An 18,090-nucleotide genomic window follows, 5' to 3' on the forward strand; every position below is an offset into this window, starting at 1 on the left:
GTGCTGAAATGGTTTTATCGTATGGAGAGGATGAGTGAGGAAAAGATAACTAAGAAGGTATACATTTTGGAAGTGGAGGGAACAAGGAAAAGGGGGAAACCAAAGAGGAGGTGGGAGGATGGGTTGATATTTGCTTTGAAGGCTAGGAGCCTGAACATGCAGGAGGGTGCAAGGGATAGAACAAATTGCAATAATGATGTTCACTGGAGACGAAGTTCTATCATTTAGCTGAACTAGGAAACACAAATCAGTTGGATGAAGACCACAGGAAGGTCCATGAGACCTGGTCGTGGATGAGGGCTCTGGTTTTGGTGCCCTATAAATGATAGTGTAGATGCAAGTGAATGAGGCATTTTCTTTGTTCCTGAGGCTACCTTGTAGTGTGGGAAATGGAAAATGTGTATGGAAAAATAATTACTTCAACAGTGGCAGGGGATTCATGGTTCAGGTTTTTGCTTTGAAGAATGTGTTGAAAATTCAAGAGAAACAGAAGGAATTGCATGTGGCATTTATGGATATGGAGGAAGCATGAGTTGATAGAGATGCTATGTGGAAGATGCTTCAAATATATATGGATGAAAGCTGTTAGAAGCAGTGAGGAGTTTTTATCAAGAGTGATATGAGTATGTGAGTAGTTATTATGAAAGGTTAGTGATTTTGTAAGAAGATGGGTCTGGGGCAAGTTTGTTTTGTGTTTAATATATTTATAGATGGGATGGCAAGTGAGATGAATGAAAGGATCTTTGAAGAGAGGAACAGGTATGAAGTCTGCTGGGAGTGAGAAGCCTGGTGGGCGAGTTGGTTGTTTGCTGATGATATGGAAGTGGTGACAGATTTGAATGAGAAACTGCAGAAGCTGGTGTCTGAGTTTGAGAGAAAGTGTGATTGGAGAAAGTTGGGAGTAAATGTGAATAAAAGTTAGGTTATTACATTTAGCGGTGAAAACAGAAAGCTTATTTGAAGCGAGTTTAAATGGAGTGTTTTTGATATTGGATTGGACATGGCATTGAATGAAACCAAGATAGGTGAAGCAAACCATAGGATGAGTGGGACCTAGAAAAAAATGCAAAGGATGGGGTGAATGTGCTGTTAATGAAATGTTTGAGGACAAAATGTGGTGTAAGGAGGGTTGATTAAATTAGTAATGATAGGGTAAGAGAGAGATGTGATAGTAAGAAGAGTACCCATGAGACAGCCCAAGATGTGCTGAAATGGTTTGAACATACGGATAAGAATGAGTGAGGACAGGATAACTAAGAGGGTATACATTTCAGAAATGGGAGGGACAAGGAAAAGGTGTAAACTGAAGAGGAGGGGAGTGAAAGATGTTTTGAAGGCTTAGGGCATGTGGGCATGTGCATGCAAGGTGTGCAAGGGATAGAACAAATTGAAGTGATGTGGTTTACAGGGTACAAAGTGCTGTCAATGGGCTGAACTGTGTTGTTTGAAGCAGTAGGATGAAAACCATGGAGAGGTCTGTAGGGCCTGGTTATGGGTGGAGACTGGTTTTGGTGCCTTATACGTGACAGGTTCCTGGTGCTTCCTTTGTTAATTTGGTAAATGGCAGACATGTATGGAAAAAAATGACTTATGGAGTGGTAGAGGATTTGTGGCTCGGGTGTTTGCCTTGAAGAATGTGTGAGAAATGCTTAAGACAAACAGAAGGATTTGTATGTGACATTTATGGATCTGGAAAAAGCTTAAGATACGGTTGACATAGATGCATTGTGGATGTTAAGAATATTTGACATGTTGACATCAATGCATTGTAGAAGGTGTTAAAAATTTTTGGCATGGGATGAAAGCTATTAGAAACTGTGAGGAGATTTTACCCTGAAAGTAAAGCATATTTGTGATTAGGGAGAGAGGAAAGTGAGTAGTTCCAGTTAAAGATGGGTCTGTAGGAGGGTTGTATGATGTCACTATGGCTGTTTTATCAGTTTATAAATGGGAAGGTAAAGGAGACGAATTCAGGTGTCTTGGAGAGAGAAGCAGTTATGCAGCCTGTTAGGGTGAGTGGGTGGCCTGAGAGGTGAGTTGATTGTTGTTTACTGATGGCACGGGTAGCCAATTCAAGTGAGACTCTGCAAAAGTTAGTTTAGGGAGAGAGTTGAGAGGATATACGAATAAAGGCAAGGTTATTAGGTTCAGGTCTAGAGAGAGACAGGTTAGTTGGTGTGTGATTTGTAATGGAGAAGACTTGGGAGACATGGTGTTTAGTTATGGCAGCAAGGGTTTGAAGTAGGTGCAGTATTAGTGGAGGATGGATAGGACAGCTGAAGAGGATGTGCTGAAATGGTTTAGACATATGGAGGATGAGTGAAGAAAGGGTAACCAAGAGGGTATATATTTCAGAAGTGAAGGGAACAATTTAAAGGGGTAAATCAAAGAGGAGTTGGAAGGATGGAGTTAAAGATGCTTCGAAGGCTAGGGGCCTGAGCTTGCAGGAGATGGAGCATGTTGGAGTGATGTGGTTTAATGGGGATGAAGTGCTGTCAGTGGGTGGAACTAGGGCATGTGAAGCAGTTGGGTGAAAATATGAGTGGTCTTTAGGGCCTGGTTGTGGGTAGGGGCTGTGGTTTTGATGCCTTATCTATGACAGGCAGAGAGTAGATGTAAGTGAATGAGGCATTTTCTTTTTGTGTTTCTGGGGCTGCTTTGCTAATGTAGGAAATGGCAAACGTATGGAGAAATGATTACTCGAGTCGTGGTAGAGGATTCGTAGATCAGCTGTTTGCTTTGAAGAAAGCGTCAGAAATACTTGAGAGAAAAGGAGAGATTTGCATATGGCATTTATGGATCTGGAGCAAGCATAAGATAGGGTCGATAGAGATGCCTTGTGGAAGACGTTACAAATATTTGGTGTGGGAGGAAAGGTGTTAGAAGCGGTGAGATTTTATCACGAGAGTAAACTGTGTACAAGCAGGTAAAGAGGAGAGGTTCCAGGTGAAGGTAGGTCTGCAGCATAGGTGTGTTATGTTATTATTGCTGTTTAATCTGTTTATAGATTGGATAGTGAGGGAGGTAAATGCATGGGTTTTGGAGAGGGGTAGGTATACAGTGTGTTGGAGGTGAGTAAGGGGGTCTGAGAGGAAAATCCTTTGTTGTTTGCTGATAACACAGCATTGGTGGCCTATTTGTGTGAGACACTGTGGAAGTTGGTTTAGGGAGAGATTTGAGAGGAAATGTGAGTAAAAGCAAGGTCATTAAGGGAGTGTTAAGAACTAATAGCTGAGTCTTAGGGGGTATATCCTCACTTGGCCCCTTCTCTGTTCCTTCTTTTGCAAAAAATTTAAACTGGAGGGGAGGATTTCTAACCCTCTGCTCCCTCCCCCTTTTAGTCACCTTCTATAACATGCAGGGAATATGTGGGAAGTATTCTTTCTCCCCTATCCCCAGGGATAACTTCTAACATATAAACTCTCTTGTTCTGTTTCATCTCGCTTATTATCTCCATATGTCCACATCATTTTAGCACATCCTCTTTAGGTCTTATTGGCCATACTTTTATTACTACCTCACCTTTCTCTTACTTACCCCACCACACCATTTCTTAATCAACCATTCTCATGTCACATTCCTCAAGCATTTCATTTCCAACAAAGCCACCCTCTTCCGCCACCCTCTTCCATACTTTTTGATCTAGAGCACATGCTTCATGCATGTAACACTGTTAGGACTACTTTAACATGAATTATGCCCATTTTTGCCTTCTCTTTCCACACACTCCTGGATACACAACCTCAGCACCCTCATCCTCCTTATGACTAACATCTGCTTCCATGTCCACTCTCAGGTACTGAAAATACTCCACTTTCACCAGGTTCACTCAATTCAGTCCATCTTTCTTCCCTGCTAGACTTTATAACCTCAACTTCATATACATTAATTCTCAGCTTTCTCCTTTCGCAAACTAAGACACCAGCTTCTGCAATATCTTGCTCAAGTCTGCCACTGCAGCTCTGTCATCAACAAACAGCACTTGATTCACTTTCCAGACCCTCCACCCCTAATAGACTGTAATCCACTCATCTCTCCAAGACCCTTGCATTTATTTCCCTCACAACCCATCCATAAATACAAGAGTCATGGTGACATCACACTCGTACTGCAAATCCACCTTCACTTAGAACCACTCAGCCTCCTATCTTTGTACTAACACATATCCTTTACTTTCTTGATAGAAACTCTTCATTGCTTCCAGAGAACATCTCTATCAACTAACATATTCTTTCTCCAGATCTATAACTATCTTACAGAAATACCTTCTTTCTGTATTTATCACAGATTCTTCATAGCAATCACCTGATACATACATCGTCTATCATTTCTTAAGCCACATTGCTCCTTCCAGTTTTGATGCTCTATGCATGCCATCATCATCTCATTCATCTTTTTCTTGTACTAGGTATGCTAAAAAACTTGTAGCTGTCATTCAAACATACTCTTGTTCCCTAGTCTTTTTACAATGACGTGCATTCTGCCAATCTTCAGGCACTTCACCCTGAGATTTACTTACATTTTAAATCCTAGCTCACCATTCAACAAGTGTTCATCTTTTGTGTGAAATTCAACTGCAATCCCATCCATTTCAGCCATTTTGTCACACTTCATCTTCCACAAGGCATTCAGCCTCTCTTCCCTTACCAACAAACTTAGCCTTTGTCAGGTGTCCAATTTATCAACCAACCCTGAATGGAAGGTGAAAAGCTGGGTTGAATGTGACATCCATGTTTCAAACCTCATAGGTCCATCTGTAAATTCATAGCCAGCATTGCTCGGCACTACACTGTTGAAACCCATAAAATAATTTTCAAAAAACAGGCCAAATTACATGTCACAAAATGCTGATCTTAGTTCAAGGCCAACGATACCAAAGCATTTGAAACTGGATATTTTATTCGTTTACACCATACTTTGTGTAACAGTGATGAAACATACAATGATATTTGAAAATATAAAGAAAAACTACTTTAAACTTGATACATCCCTGGATTAAAGAAAATAAAATATGAAGATCTCTTGCAGTTGATACCCCTCAAGCATAATAATTGAGATTGGCCTTCTTTTTAGCTTGAACTTCCATAATAGCATCCATAAAATCTTCATGAGTCACTGTAGTTGCCTGTCGACGTAATGCGATCATACCCTGTAATGCATTAAAAACATTCAAAATTCTATGTAAGACAGTATGTTATTAACACACTACTTCAAATACATTCACGGTACAATGCAAACAAATTTCTCTTCATATACAAAAGTAAAAGTAACCCTACATAATTATGTACTTTTGTTTCCCCTTTCTAACATATTTGCTGTTTCCTGCATTTGCTAGGTAGTGCCAAGAGCAGGTCTCATTTGCTCCAATCCATTCTCTATAAATGTCAAGTTTAATACACCATAACCAAAGCCCCTTATCCATATCCAGGCCCACAACTTTTCAAGGTTTCACAAAACTGGAAGGGTGAAGGGGGGCCTGTGCTTCAGTATAGTTAATGCTTTCTTATGCTTTGCTTTAATAATGAAGACATGCTTTTTTTATGCATCACAGTTGCATTTTACAAAACAGGAAAGGTAGCAACAAACAATATGAAAGTCTGTATGTTTGAACTTGGCTACACTTGCCTTTAGCCATGCCTAGAACGGTTGAAAATTGACTATCGTCTCAAAGATTTCAACCCCTTCTAGCAGTCTTATACAGCATTAGATGAAAACACATGCAATCTCTCATAACAAGGTCAACTAGGAAGAGACAAGAGGTACCAAAAGAAAACAACTGTTTGGATATGCTATTGGAAACTGTAGAAAAGAAAGTTAACCAGAGGAAAAGGTATAAATTCAAGGAATATGAAGGGCATAATAAGGTGAGATAGGAACATAGGGATCTGAGAAATAAACACACTGGCTATGAACAAAAATAATATCTTGTTGACAGGATTCATGGTACATATGATCAAAGGAAAGAAGGTAAATTCACTTATAAGCCAAGAAGGTTTGATAGGTCTTTTTCTAGATGTGTTAGAGGTTGCTCAGTCAGAGGAATGGACAAAAAGAGATACAGAAGCTACCAACAATAGTGGGCAGGGAGGTGCAGAAGAGCATTTTTGGCTGCTGTTCAGAATAAGGAAAAGACTGAAACATAAAGTGAAAGTGCAGACAGAATAATATGCACTGTAAGAGATGAAGCAATTAATGAAAATGGGCCAATCAGAAAACACAGGACTTGTGCCTGCTTGCTACAAGAGATTTTGGAGGAAATCAGAGACAGAGATTGACAAATCATCATATGAGGATCAAGCTGAAAGCTAGGTCACACCAAAATTGGAAAAAGAAGTAAAGCAGGAGGTCGACTGATATGAATCATCGATTATTTTTGGTTTTGAAAGAGTTCCTACACAAGACAAGGACGAAAGGGGGAAAAATATGCATGATTAGTGAAAGAACTGCCAGATGCAATTTCAGTGATAAAATCAGAAGAATCGGTGGTTGTAATCAAGACATAGGGGTGACCAGTTCCAGGCGTTTGACTATGATTCATCTGGCAACCAAATACTTAGCCAAGCAAAGAAACCTAAAGACATGGCAGAATTCTGTGATAAAGGAAGACAAGAAATGTATACAGTAAGCAAGGTGAGAGGACAGGACAGCACCATAGAGAGGGCTGTGTGAGTTAAGTGTTGTCAAGTGTTATGTATGACAAGGAAAGATTTTATGTTTGTGGACAGAATATGTTGTGAGGCAGAAAGAAAAGACAGCTACTGGGGTCAGAGTAGTGCAACTTGATAACCAATGAAGTGCTGGTTCACTACACAGCCATCACTAACCCAGGTGAGGTAGTGCTGGTAATATACCTCCCTGGTCGTTTGCTGCCTACCAAATGCTACAAATAAGGCTGTGCAGAGAAGGGTCAATGTGTTGGAAATGAGGGGTATGAGGACAATATGTGGTGTGAGGTGATTTGACTAGTAAGTAGTAAAAGGGTAGGGGGAGGTGTGGTAATAAAAAGAGTCTAGTTGAGAGAGCTGAAGAGGGTGTACTGAAATGGTTTGGACATATGGAGAGAATGAGTGAGGAAAGGTTGACATAGGGGATATATATGAAAGAAGTGGAGGAAAAAAAGAAGAGGGACACCAAAATGGAGATGGAAGAACAGAGTGAAAAGGTTTATGAGCGATCAGGGCCTAAACATGCAGGAAAGGAAAAGGCATGCAAGGGTTGACATGCTGTGAATGGACTGAACCAGGGCATGTGAAGCATCTGGGAAGACCATGGAAAGGCCTGTGGGGCCTGGTTGTGGATAGAGAGCTGAGATTTCAGTGCATTACACAAAACAGCCAAAAGAATGGATATGAGCAGATGTGGCCTTTATTTGCCTGTTTTTGGCACTAACTTGTTAAAGTGGGATAAGGTGATCAAGCATGAAAAAATTAAGGAAACAAAAGTGAAAGAGGATCCAGAAAGTTTCCATTGACTGATTATGTGAGGTCTGTCATGACTGAATACAACTTACCGCCTCAACACAGACAGCTTTACACTGAGCACCATTGAAATCATCAGTAGATCTGGCCAATTCCTCAAAGTTAACGCAGGATGAGATATTCATCTTTCGAGAATGGATTTGCATAATACGGGCACGAGCTTCTTCATTGGGGTGTGGAAACTCAATCTTCCTGTCCAATCTTCCTGACCGTAACAAAGCTGGGTCGAGGATATCTACACGGTTAGTAGCAGCAATAACCTGTGGTAGACAAAGAAGATCAAAACTGATGTGTGATGAAAGTCAATTAATTCTAAACAAGCTAAAACAATTATTTCCAAACACTGTTTACTTCTAATCTCAGCAAACCCTAACAGTGAGCTACAACTACCATTACCTTCAGCTGAAGAGATATACCTATTAATATAACCCAGATTATTTTAATTCATTCATGTCCATACCACCCTTCCATGCTTATGCACCTGGTCATGAGAGGCAAGTGTTTTGAAGGAGCTGAGTCAGTGTGTCAGCAGCTTTGGTGTATGAGACCAGGTATTAGTGATGGGTATTTAAATGTGAAGGTGAGTAATGTGGCAGTTGAGGGTAAAATTTGTGTACATGGGGTATTCAGTGTTGTTAATGGAAATGGTGAAGAGCTTATGGATTTGTGTGCTGAAAAAAGACTGGTAATTGGGAACACCTGGTTTAAAAAGAGATATACATAAGTATATGTATGTGAGTATGAAAGAAGGTCAAAGGGCATTATTGGATTGTGTTAAGTGATAGGAGTGTAAAAGAGAGACTTTTGGATGTTAATGTGCTGAAAGGAGCAGCTGGAGGGACGTCTGATCACTATCTTGTGGAGGTGGAGTAGTAGTTTGTAGAGGTTTTCAAAAAAGAGAGAATGATGGGGAGAAGAGAATGGTGAGAGTAAGTGAGCTTGTAAAGGACACTTATGTGGGGAGGAGCCATGAGAGATTAAGTGTAGAATGGCAAAAGGTGAGAGCAAATGACATGAAGGGAGTGGGTAAGGAATGGAATGTATTTAGGGAAACAGTGATGGCATATGCAAAAGATGCATGTGGCATTAGAAAGGTGGGCAGATTAAAAAGGGTAGTGAGTGGTGGGATGAAATAGTTGTTGGTGAAAAAGAAAAGAGAGGCGTCTGGATACTTACAAGGAAGGAGTGCAAATAATTGGGAGATGTATAAAAGAAAGCAGGAGGAGGTCAAGATGAAGATGAAAGGGTTGAAAAATAGGGCAAATGAGATTTGGGATGAGAGAGTATCATTAAACTTTTGGAAGAATAAAAAGATGTTTTGGAAGGAGGTAAATAACGTGTGTAAGACAAAAGAACAAATGGGAATGCTGGTGAAGGGGGCAAAGGGGCAAGTAATAATAGGTAGTGATGAAGAGAAGAGATGGTGTGAGTATTTTGAAGGTTTGTTGAATGTGTTTGATGATAGAGTGGCAGATGTAGGGTGTTTTGGTCAGGGTGGTGTGCAAAGTGAGAGGGTGAGGGAGACTAGTTTGGTTAAAAGAGAAGAGGTGGTGAAAGCTTTGCGGAAGACGAAATCCGGCAAAGGCGGTGGGTTTGGATGGTATTGCAGTTGAATTTCTTTAGAAAGGGGGTGACCGTGTTGTTAATTGGTAGGTAAAGACAATCACTTTATGTAGGTCTTGAAGTGCCTGAGGATTGGCAGAATGCATGCATAGTACCACTGTACAAATGCAATGGGGATAAAGGTGAGCATTCAAACCAAAGAGGCATAAGTTTGTTAAGTATTCCTAGGAAACTGTATGGGAGGGTATTGATTGAAAGGGTGAAAGCATGCACAGAGCATCAGATCAGGGAAGAGCAGTGAGGTTTCAGTAGTAGTAGAGGATGTGTGGATCAGCTGTTTGCTTTGAAGAATGTGCAAGTAATAGTTTGAAAACCAGATGGATTTGTATGTAGCATTTATGGATCTGGAGAAGGCATATGATAGGGTTGATAGCGATGCTCTGTGGAAGGTCTTTAGAGTATATGGTGTGGGAGGTAAACTGCTAGAAGCAGTGAAAAGTTTTTACCAAGGAGGTAAGGCACATGTGCGAAAAGAAAGAGAGGAGAGTGATTGGTTCCCAGCGAATGTTGGTCTGTGGCAGGGTGTGTGATGTCCCCATGGCTGTTTAATTTGTTTATGGATGGGGTGGATAGGGAGGTAAATGCAAGAGTTTTGGAGAGAGGGGCGAGTATGCAGTCTGTTGGGGATGAGAGGCCAGAGAAGTGAGTCAGTTGTTGTTTGCTGATGATACAGCTCTGGTGGCTGATTTGAGTGAGAAACTGCAAAAGTTGGTAAGTGTGTGAAAGGAGAAAGATGAAAGTAAATGTGAATAACAGTAAGGTTATTAGGTTCAGCAGGTTTGAGGGCCAAGTTCAGTGGGATGTAAGTTTGAATGGGGAAGAACTGGAGGAAATGAAGTGTTTCAGATATCTAGGAGTGAACGTAGCAGTGAATGAAATCATGGAAGCAGAGGTGAGTCACAGGATGGGGGTGGGGGTGAAGGTTCTGGGAGCAATGAAGAATGTGTGGAAGGAGAGAATGTTATCTTGGAGAGCAAAAATGGATATGTTTGAAGGAATAGTAGTTCCCACAATATCATATGGTTGAGGGGGATGGCCTGTAGACAGGGTTGTATGAAGGAGGGAGGATGTTTTGGAAATGAAATGTTTGAGGACAATATGTGGCACGAGGCGATTTGATCGAGTAGTAATGAAAGGGTAAGAGAGATGTGAGGAAATAAAAAAGTGTGGTGGAGAGAGCAAAAGAGGGTGTGTTAAAATGGTTTGGCCATATGGAGAGAATGAGTGAGGAGAGATTGACAAAGAGGATATATGTGTCAAAGGTGGAGGGAACAAGGAGAAGCAGGAGACCAATTGGAGGTGGAAGAATGGAGAGAAAAAGGTTTTGAGCAATCGGGGCCTAGTCATACTGGAACAAGGCATGTGAAACGTCTGGGGTAAACCATGGAAAGGTCTGTGGGGTGTGGATGTGGATCGAGAGCTGTGGTTTCAATGCATTACACATGACAGCTAGAGACTGAGTGTCAATGAATGTGGCCTTTCTTGCCTGTTTTCCTGGTGCTAACTCCCTGACATCGTTCTAATTCACTCTTATCCTGAGCATGCCTTTCACCCTCCTGCATGTTCAAGCCCCAATTGCTCAAAATCTTTTTCACTCCATCCTTCTGTCTCCAATTTAATCTACCCATTCTCCTTGTTCCATCTATTTCTGACACAATTATCCTCTTTGTCAATGTTTCCTCACTCATTCTCTTCATGTGTCCAAACCATTTCAGCACATCCTCGTCAGCTCTCAACCATTTTTCTTTATTACCACACCTCTCTCTTATCTTTCATTACTTATTCGACCAAACTAAGTCACACAACACTGTCCTCAAACATTTCATTTCCAACACATCCATCCTGTTCCCTTTAGCCTTATCTCTTAGCCAACCCCTCGCTTCCATATGATATTGTTAGGACTAATATACTTTAAAACATACCCACTTTTACCCTCCAAGATAATGTTCTCTCTTCACACACACTCATCAGCGCTCCTAGAACCTTTGCCTCCCTATCCACCCTATGATTCACTTCTGCTTCCATGGTTCCATTCACTGCCAGTAAATATGCAGACACAAGACAGAGCATACATTAGACCTTTACTGTTTATGCTGTCTCTTCATCACTACCCATGTACAGACAATGGACTGAGTGCTTTAGGATTCCCATAAATGGGTTATGGGGCTACAACAGCAACTTTAACAATGAAAAATAAAACTTCTAGGGGTGGAAAATGTAGTGTATGATCCATTGCATGAAATTCTTTCTAAAATATGTCTCAAAAAAAATCAACTGCAAACACTTCCATTGTATCATCTGCCCTGCCATTCAAGATCGTAAAGCATGATCAAATTATTTTCTTTTTAACACTTAACACAAAACTTAACTTTTCCTCTCAGCTTCTTTTTCTCAACCTATGTAGTCAACTCAGCATATCTCATCTTCCACTCTTCCAATCTTAATGATTTTGTATTATTCAAAAAGTTTCACGGATAATGAAACTCACAATTAACCATTTCATAATTTCTACATTAAAACACTGTGATAATGTGATCAGTTAACTATGAACCTTTGCAGGCCTTGACTAAAGTTCGAGTTTAGGAGGCTAGTTCATAGCCAACACAGTAATTCATACTATACTTTGACAGTGGTTCAAAAAAATCAGCTGGTGAAGGTAAACTGCAGAACCTAGTTGAAGTAGCTTACGCATCAAAGTGTCTGAAGTAAGCATAAAATCAAAGCACACCGTTACATCTGCTTGCAGTTTTACCTTTCACCTTGTACATTCAGTGTATTCAACAGACAGAGGCTGTTTCATACACATTTGCCGAACAGATAATGAATGTAATCTTCTTGATTAATAGGATCATAATTTGTAAATCCATAAGATCAGAGTATTGTAGGAATAATAAAAAAGACAGCACCTTAATATCTGTAGTTGAAGAGAAGCCATCGAGCTGATTGAGAAGCTCTAACATCGTACGCTGCACCTCACGATCTCCTGCCTTTTCACTATCAAAACGTTTTGTACCTGGGTGGATGAAAAATTAATATTAGTACTGATTTTGAAATAAATCCTGCTTTCTATATGATGGAGTTCTATCTATCTATATCCCACCTGGAACTCCCTCAAGGAGATGGTAACAACTATAGAGTCTCCATAACTAGTGCACTCCAGTGATGCTTCTCAGCATTTTGTGCCTCACCATTAACAGGCCACTGGCAGAGGGGCAGCACTAATGCAGTGTTTGCTGGGGTTCTTACCTTATGTTCCTACTAACTACTTCTACTGAAACCACTTGCTAAATGTTCCTATCAACTACTTCTATCTAATGCTCCTGCCATAATGTTGCTACCTACTACTTCTATCAATTGCTCCTCCTATTTTACCAAATGGCAGGGCTAACACATATTGCTCACCTTAGGAAAATCTAGAGTTACAACAAATGAGCTGTGTACGTTAAGTGTTGACAAGTGCTGTGTGTGACAAAGAGAGACACTTTGTGGACAGAATGCCAGTAGGCCATGTGTGGGTGAGGCAGAAAGAAAAAAACAGCTACATGGGTCAGAGTGCAACCTGATGTAGTACTGGTAATATACCTCCCTGGTCGTTGGCTGCCTACCAACTATTACTGGAATTAGTCTCATATAATATGGAAATGAGGCACTGCTTGCTCCCTCATCCTAATAAAATTTTCCTTATTTTGTTAACATGGTATGTTTTAAGGGAATCTTTAGGCTTTTTAAACAGTAATAACTACTCCTCACATACTATAAAGACCCAACTACTTGACTTACCTGACAATACATATTTACAGTCACACTTTGCTTACAGTTGCTGCTAGTTCTCCACCAAAGTGGACCCTCAGTTTAAGACGCACTTAAAATGATACACATAAAAATAGGCATGAACCTTAAAGAAACCATCGACAGGTTCCAAAATCTAAGCACCTAGGTTCAGTCCTACAGGTAACATGACGTGAATGAGATATGTCAAAATTGTTGGATGATTTCTCCCTATCCTACCAACATTAATCAACCCATGTCAACCGCTTTGAAAGACCAAATAAGAATCATTGTATCATTCATCAACATCTGGAATAATACAGGAATAGTAAATTGAGAGGCTAGAACTCAGGTTTATCCATAGTATTGTCTTTGCAATAAAAAAAAAAGGGATGCATGTAAATGGTGTTGGTATACATGATATGTTCATGTTGATTTCCTTTAGGTTTATTAGTCCTGCAAGGTATTCTTTCTACCAGTTTTCTGTCCAGCATGTGGAAGGTGGAAAGAAAGCCTTTGCTTTGCTATTCTTTTCTTCTACTGCTTTCAAGGGGAAGACTTTCATTTTTAACATCAAGGCCAGATCCCCCTTGCTTGGACTTTGGGTATGTGTATCTATCTCACATTAAATGCTTAAAATAATTTTCTGATCAAATTTTTCTATTCTTTAATGTACACTCATGCCAGTTCAAGACACTTCATCTTTACCAAGAAAAGGTCAAATAATCTTACCAATAGCATCTAGCTCATCAATGAAGATGATAGCAGGGGCCTTTTCCTTAGCAAGGGCAAAGGCATCACGAACCAGTTTTGCACCATCACCGATAAACATCTGCACCAGCTGTGGTCCAGCCAGCTTCAAGAAGGTGGATTTGGTCTGTGCTGCACATGCTCGAGCCAGAAGAGTCTTTCCAGTCCCTGGGGGTCCATAAAGAAGCACCCCTTTAGGGGGCTGGATACCTGTAAAACAGAAATATCAGCTTTAGATGGCCTCAACATAGAATATACATATTTTGGAGTTCAACTGCATTAGCACTAAATCATTTAATGAAGTCATGTAGCATTAACTGGTAAATCAGCCAAGTAAGGATACTGATTAATATAGAACTTGATATCTCATAAAGCCTCAAAAACATAATTACAAATAACAATAAAACAGTTATGATACATGTAGCTAAATTCTGTATTAATAATGGATTATTATACAGTGATATGTGAGAAGCAATCCATGCTGAAAATAAGAATGTTCACTTCATCGAATGGCAGAAGATGCAATACTGTAATCATTACCTAGATTCTCAAAGCGCTCTTTGTGGGTGACAGGAAGAACAACAGCTTCAATAAGTTCTTGGATCTGTTTGTCCAGTCCACCAATGTCGCTGTACTGCTCTGTTGGCCGTTCATCTACTTCCATGGCTTTCACACGAGAGTCATACTCTGCTGGCAATGTCTCAAGAATGAGGTAAGAGTCCTTGTTGACACCAACCAAATCACCAGGTTTCAGTGTTTCAGCATCAACAAGACCTATTACAGGAAGGAAATATGTTTGACGTGTAGAGGTCTTTATAACTGCACACTTTCCCTTTCGTTGAGAGTCCAGATCCACATTTGCACCGTCTTCTTCACCATACTCATTCGGATCAACATCTAAGATCTGGAAATTTTGAGTTATGATTTAAATATGCACCTACAGGATTGTTTCTTCGGATACAATTTCCTCTGCCTAAATCAAGCATGTCTTGTTTCCACAATATAAAGATACATTTTTCAAGGTATCTTTGTCAATCTTCAAAACTTTATGCTCCTGATCTACCCTATGCAAATTTATGAGGCTTAAACAATCAAATGACAGAAAATATATATATATATATCATTACAAGGTATTTCCAAACATCAATTTTTGAAATTCAAGAAGTTCAAGCAATTAACCCCTACACAGCTTTCATCATAATCTAAAGACCCTACAGTGGACATATCCCATCTTCAAAGGATAATTTAACTTTTCCCACTTTTGTTTAAATGGCCAGCTGACTTATCATACTATTAGTAGCCAACATGGCCTCTTCCATTGCCAGAAAGGTTTGGGAAAAAATTCTGCTCTCCTCCTTGCTTTTCACTGCCACCTTATTCACCATTTAACTTTTTCTCACCGACAAATACAGAATCAATAAATAAAGTACAATATATTTAAACTATAAAAATGCCTAAAATTATGAAACTAAAATAAATGCAGAAATACTTTCAAAGTAATACAGAATTAACATAAAAAAAACATAAATTTCAAATTATAAGCATGTATAAAAATACACTTTTGAAAAACATGCACCAGAGCTATCAGCAATATACCGGGAGTACTGCCCAGGAAAGGCACCAGAAATGCCCTGCACAATAAGGTGTTCAATCTTGATAACAGATTAGTGAACCTTTGTTTCCAGGAGTTGAATTCATAAGTTTGTTGCAGTATTTCTACGTGTGTTCTGATAAGTTTATAAAGGATCCCATAATGACAAATCTTTTCTGAGATGTGGCTATTTTTCCTGATTTCCAAATAAAATTATAAGAATCATTACTAAACTTTGACAAACCTATGACACCCCTTTTCAAAACAAAAACATCCTACAGAAATATTCAAATACAAAACAATTTCTTGTAGGGTAACTGTATCTATAAGAAGATAATATATGAACACCATTATTCCACAACACAAAATTTCACAAACCTCTATAACATTAGACACTAAGTATGGCAGTGTCTTATTGACTTTAATTTTCTCTGAGTTCTCCCTAATTTTGTCCCGCTGATTCTGGATTTCATGAGTAATTCTTGTTTGCTCCAGACGCATGATACGGATATCATTCTCAAGAAGACGAGTCCTAGAAATTATATCATCTGTTGACATAGCCGCTACTTCACGCATTGCAGGCTGAAATGAAAAATACAGTCTTAAACCTAAATTTGCATGAACTGAAATCACATCACATCAATATATTTACTTACATAGTGTTTTGGAAAGAGCTGCGTCCCACCCACAGCCTATTAACCCTGTTAATTTCCAAAACTGAAAAAAAGTTCATATGTTAATAGGTATCATCACCAACTTTTGCAATAGAATATTTGCAAAGTTGTCTATTTACTGTGTTTTACATTCCATTACTGAAGGTAGCTAAGACTTTGATAAAATCAATATATACCTGCACTTTATTGTTAAAACAGCAGGATTTGTGAAGCTTTATCATATACATTTGTTGTTTAGTTACATTGCTAATAAATGTTGTTACACTAAACTTGCATTATATTTGATTAGGTAATAAACAAGAAATCATTAAGAAAATCTTACTTTGCCTTACTTATTACTCTAGCTATCCCATCACTGACAAAATAAAAGGCTGAAGTCTTTCCAGGACTGATTGTGGCCTACAGGTCACCTATGAACCCAGAGATTACGCTTTAAATCCAATGTGACGAATGGCTCATAAAAGACGCAAGGCAATCCACATTTAAGCATGATGTAACAGAATTAATACAGAAACATAAGCAAGCAGCTAAATCAGCTATCATTTTATTATACTTTTTATTATACTTATTACTTTCATATAGAGCCCTTCATTTTCCTGTAATTACGTCTAAACACGTAAGTTCAAAACCAGTTTCTTGATATGTATTACTCAACATCAATACATGAAATTGTATTTCTACAGTTTACACCCAACAGAAGTTATGTAATACTTATACAAATTACATATGTCCCCTAATATTCATTTGCAATTTAAGTGATACATATCAGAATGCTCTTAAAAAAATTTAAATCTATCGATAGCATAAATCTAAAGATTTCAAAACTTGTTCGAGATGTTTAATGTGATGTGTAACCATCACGAAATCTTTCACACCGATGGAAACAGATGTTATCCTTCATGTATTTGACTATAAATTCAATATCTTTTCTCCATGCTCTTCTCTGCAACCCAGGATGTTGTTCGTAAGAAATATTAGATGTTAATTTGCCAGCTAAGCAATATATACACATCACTGCTTCTGAAAAAAAAAAATTGATCTATCGATTGCATATAACTGAATTTTTGCAACTTCTGTGGGTTGTAAATTGTAAATATGCCCTCATACAATGAATGAAGAGCCAGAAAATATTACAAGCCACTTTCCTTAGGATTAACACGAGACCTTCTTGGTATCTTGAAGTACCGTATACATTGCCCTGATCAAAGACTTTTCTACCACCAACCTGTTCATTATCACATGCCAAAAAAAACATTCCAACGCTTCTTATACCTACAACTTATACTACCAACGTAGAACAGTCAGTCGACAGCCATTTCATTAGCGGCGCTAAACTCCCCTTTCACCCCTTTATTAGCGCTATGAACTTCAGTATATAGCCTACATCTTTATCATTCCTTCAGACATTTACTCACATCATCATCCTGCAACATTGGATCTTGCTCCAAGTTAGCCATGACCAAATCTCATCCGCTGGACTCGTCTGTGTTTACAATGGTTGTCACCGCTCTCGACAGACCCTCGACTTGATCAGTTCAAACATTTTTCATTATCTTAAATATCATCTTTAACTCTTCTTCTGTTATATGTAAGTATATCTGATAAACATGATTAATTTCAAATGTATAATTCAGAGTAAAAGTATATAGATATATTTTACTAATCTGATTAAAGATCGACTTCATTTCTAAGGGGTCGCTGGATATTTCGTTTTGAATAAGGAAGGATTTGTCTACAGAGAAAAAGCCACATGGAGAGCAAGCTTAAGTGAAGCATTAAAAGGCCCAAAGAGACAGAAAAACAAGAAAAAAGAAAAAATATTACAAGAATTCTTGAGGAAGAGTTGAAACTGCCTTTTAAATAGGGCAGGTGGTAACTATTAAAAGGCAGACAAGAAAGGGCACAGGGTTCTAAATTTAACCTCGCGGTGCACGAAAAACCAAGACACACACACACACGAGCACATACTTGGGTTGTCAGCAACCACACAGTAACCATAAGACAATGACTTGTCGAGTGTTGAGGGTCGATCATACGGCAGGGGGACACAAGCAAGCCATTTCTCAGGAGCTGAAACCAAAGTGATACATAAATAGAAGGAAAGAGAACTAACAATGCAGCCAACATGGATACGCTGATCCAAGTTTTGAGGTCAGAATTGGAGATCTAAGAATTCTGACTCCATTACACTCGACTCTGTCTAGTA

At 39.1% G+C, this 18,090-nt stretch overlaps 1 protein-coding gene across 1 annotated transcript; it reads right to left on the reverse strand.

The window, feature by feature from the left end:
• Positions 1-4,881: 4,881 nt before the first annotated feature.
• Positions 4,882-17,448, reverse strand: Rpt5 (26S proteasome regulatory subunit Rpt5). Its single transcript, XM_071663222.1, has 7 exons — positions 17,300-17,448; positions 15,589-15,792; positions 14,160-14,523; positions 13,602-13,829; positions 12,008-12,114; positions 7,511-7,738; positions 4,882-5,149 (listed from the first exon to the last, which is right to left on the reverse strand). Exons 1-7 carry the CDS (start codon positions 17,339-17,341, stop codon positions 5,039-5,041), a joined length of 1,284 nt encoding a protein of 427 aa, XP_071519323.1. The 5' UTR covers positions 17,342-17,448; the 3' UTR covers positions 4,882-5,038.
• Between the last annotated feature and the right edge of the window lie 642 nt (positions 17,449-18,090).

This window comes from Panulirus ornatus, chromosome 7 (genome assembly GCF_036320965.1).
Source record: "Panulirus ornatus isolate Po-2019 chromosome 7, ASM3632096v1, whole genome shotgun sequence".
NCBI classification, from domain to species: Eukaryota; Metazoa; Arthropoda; class Malacostraca; order Decapoda; family Palinuridae; genus Panulirus; species Panulirus ornatus.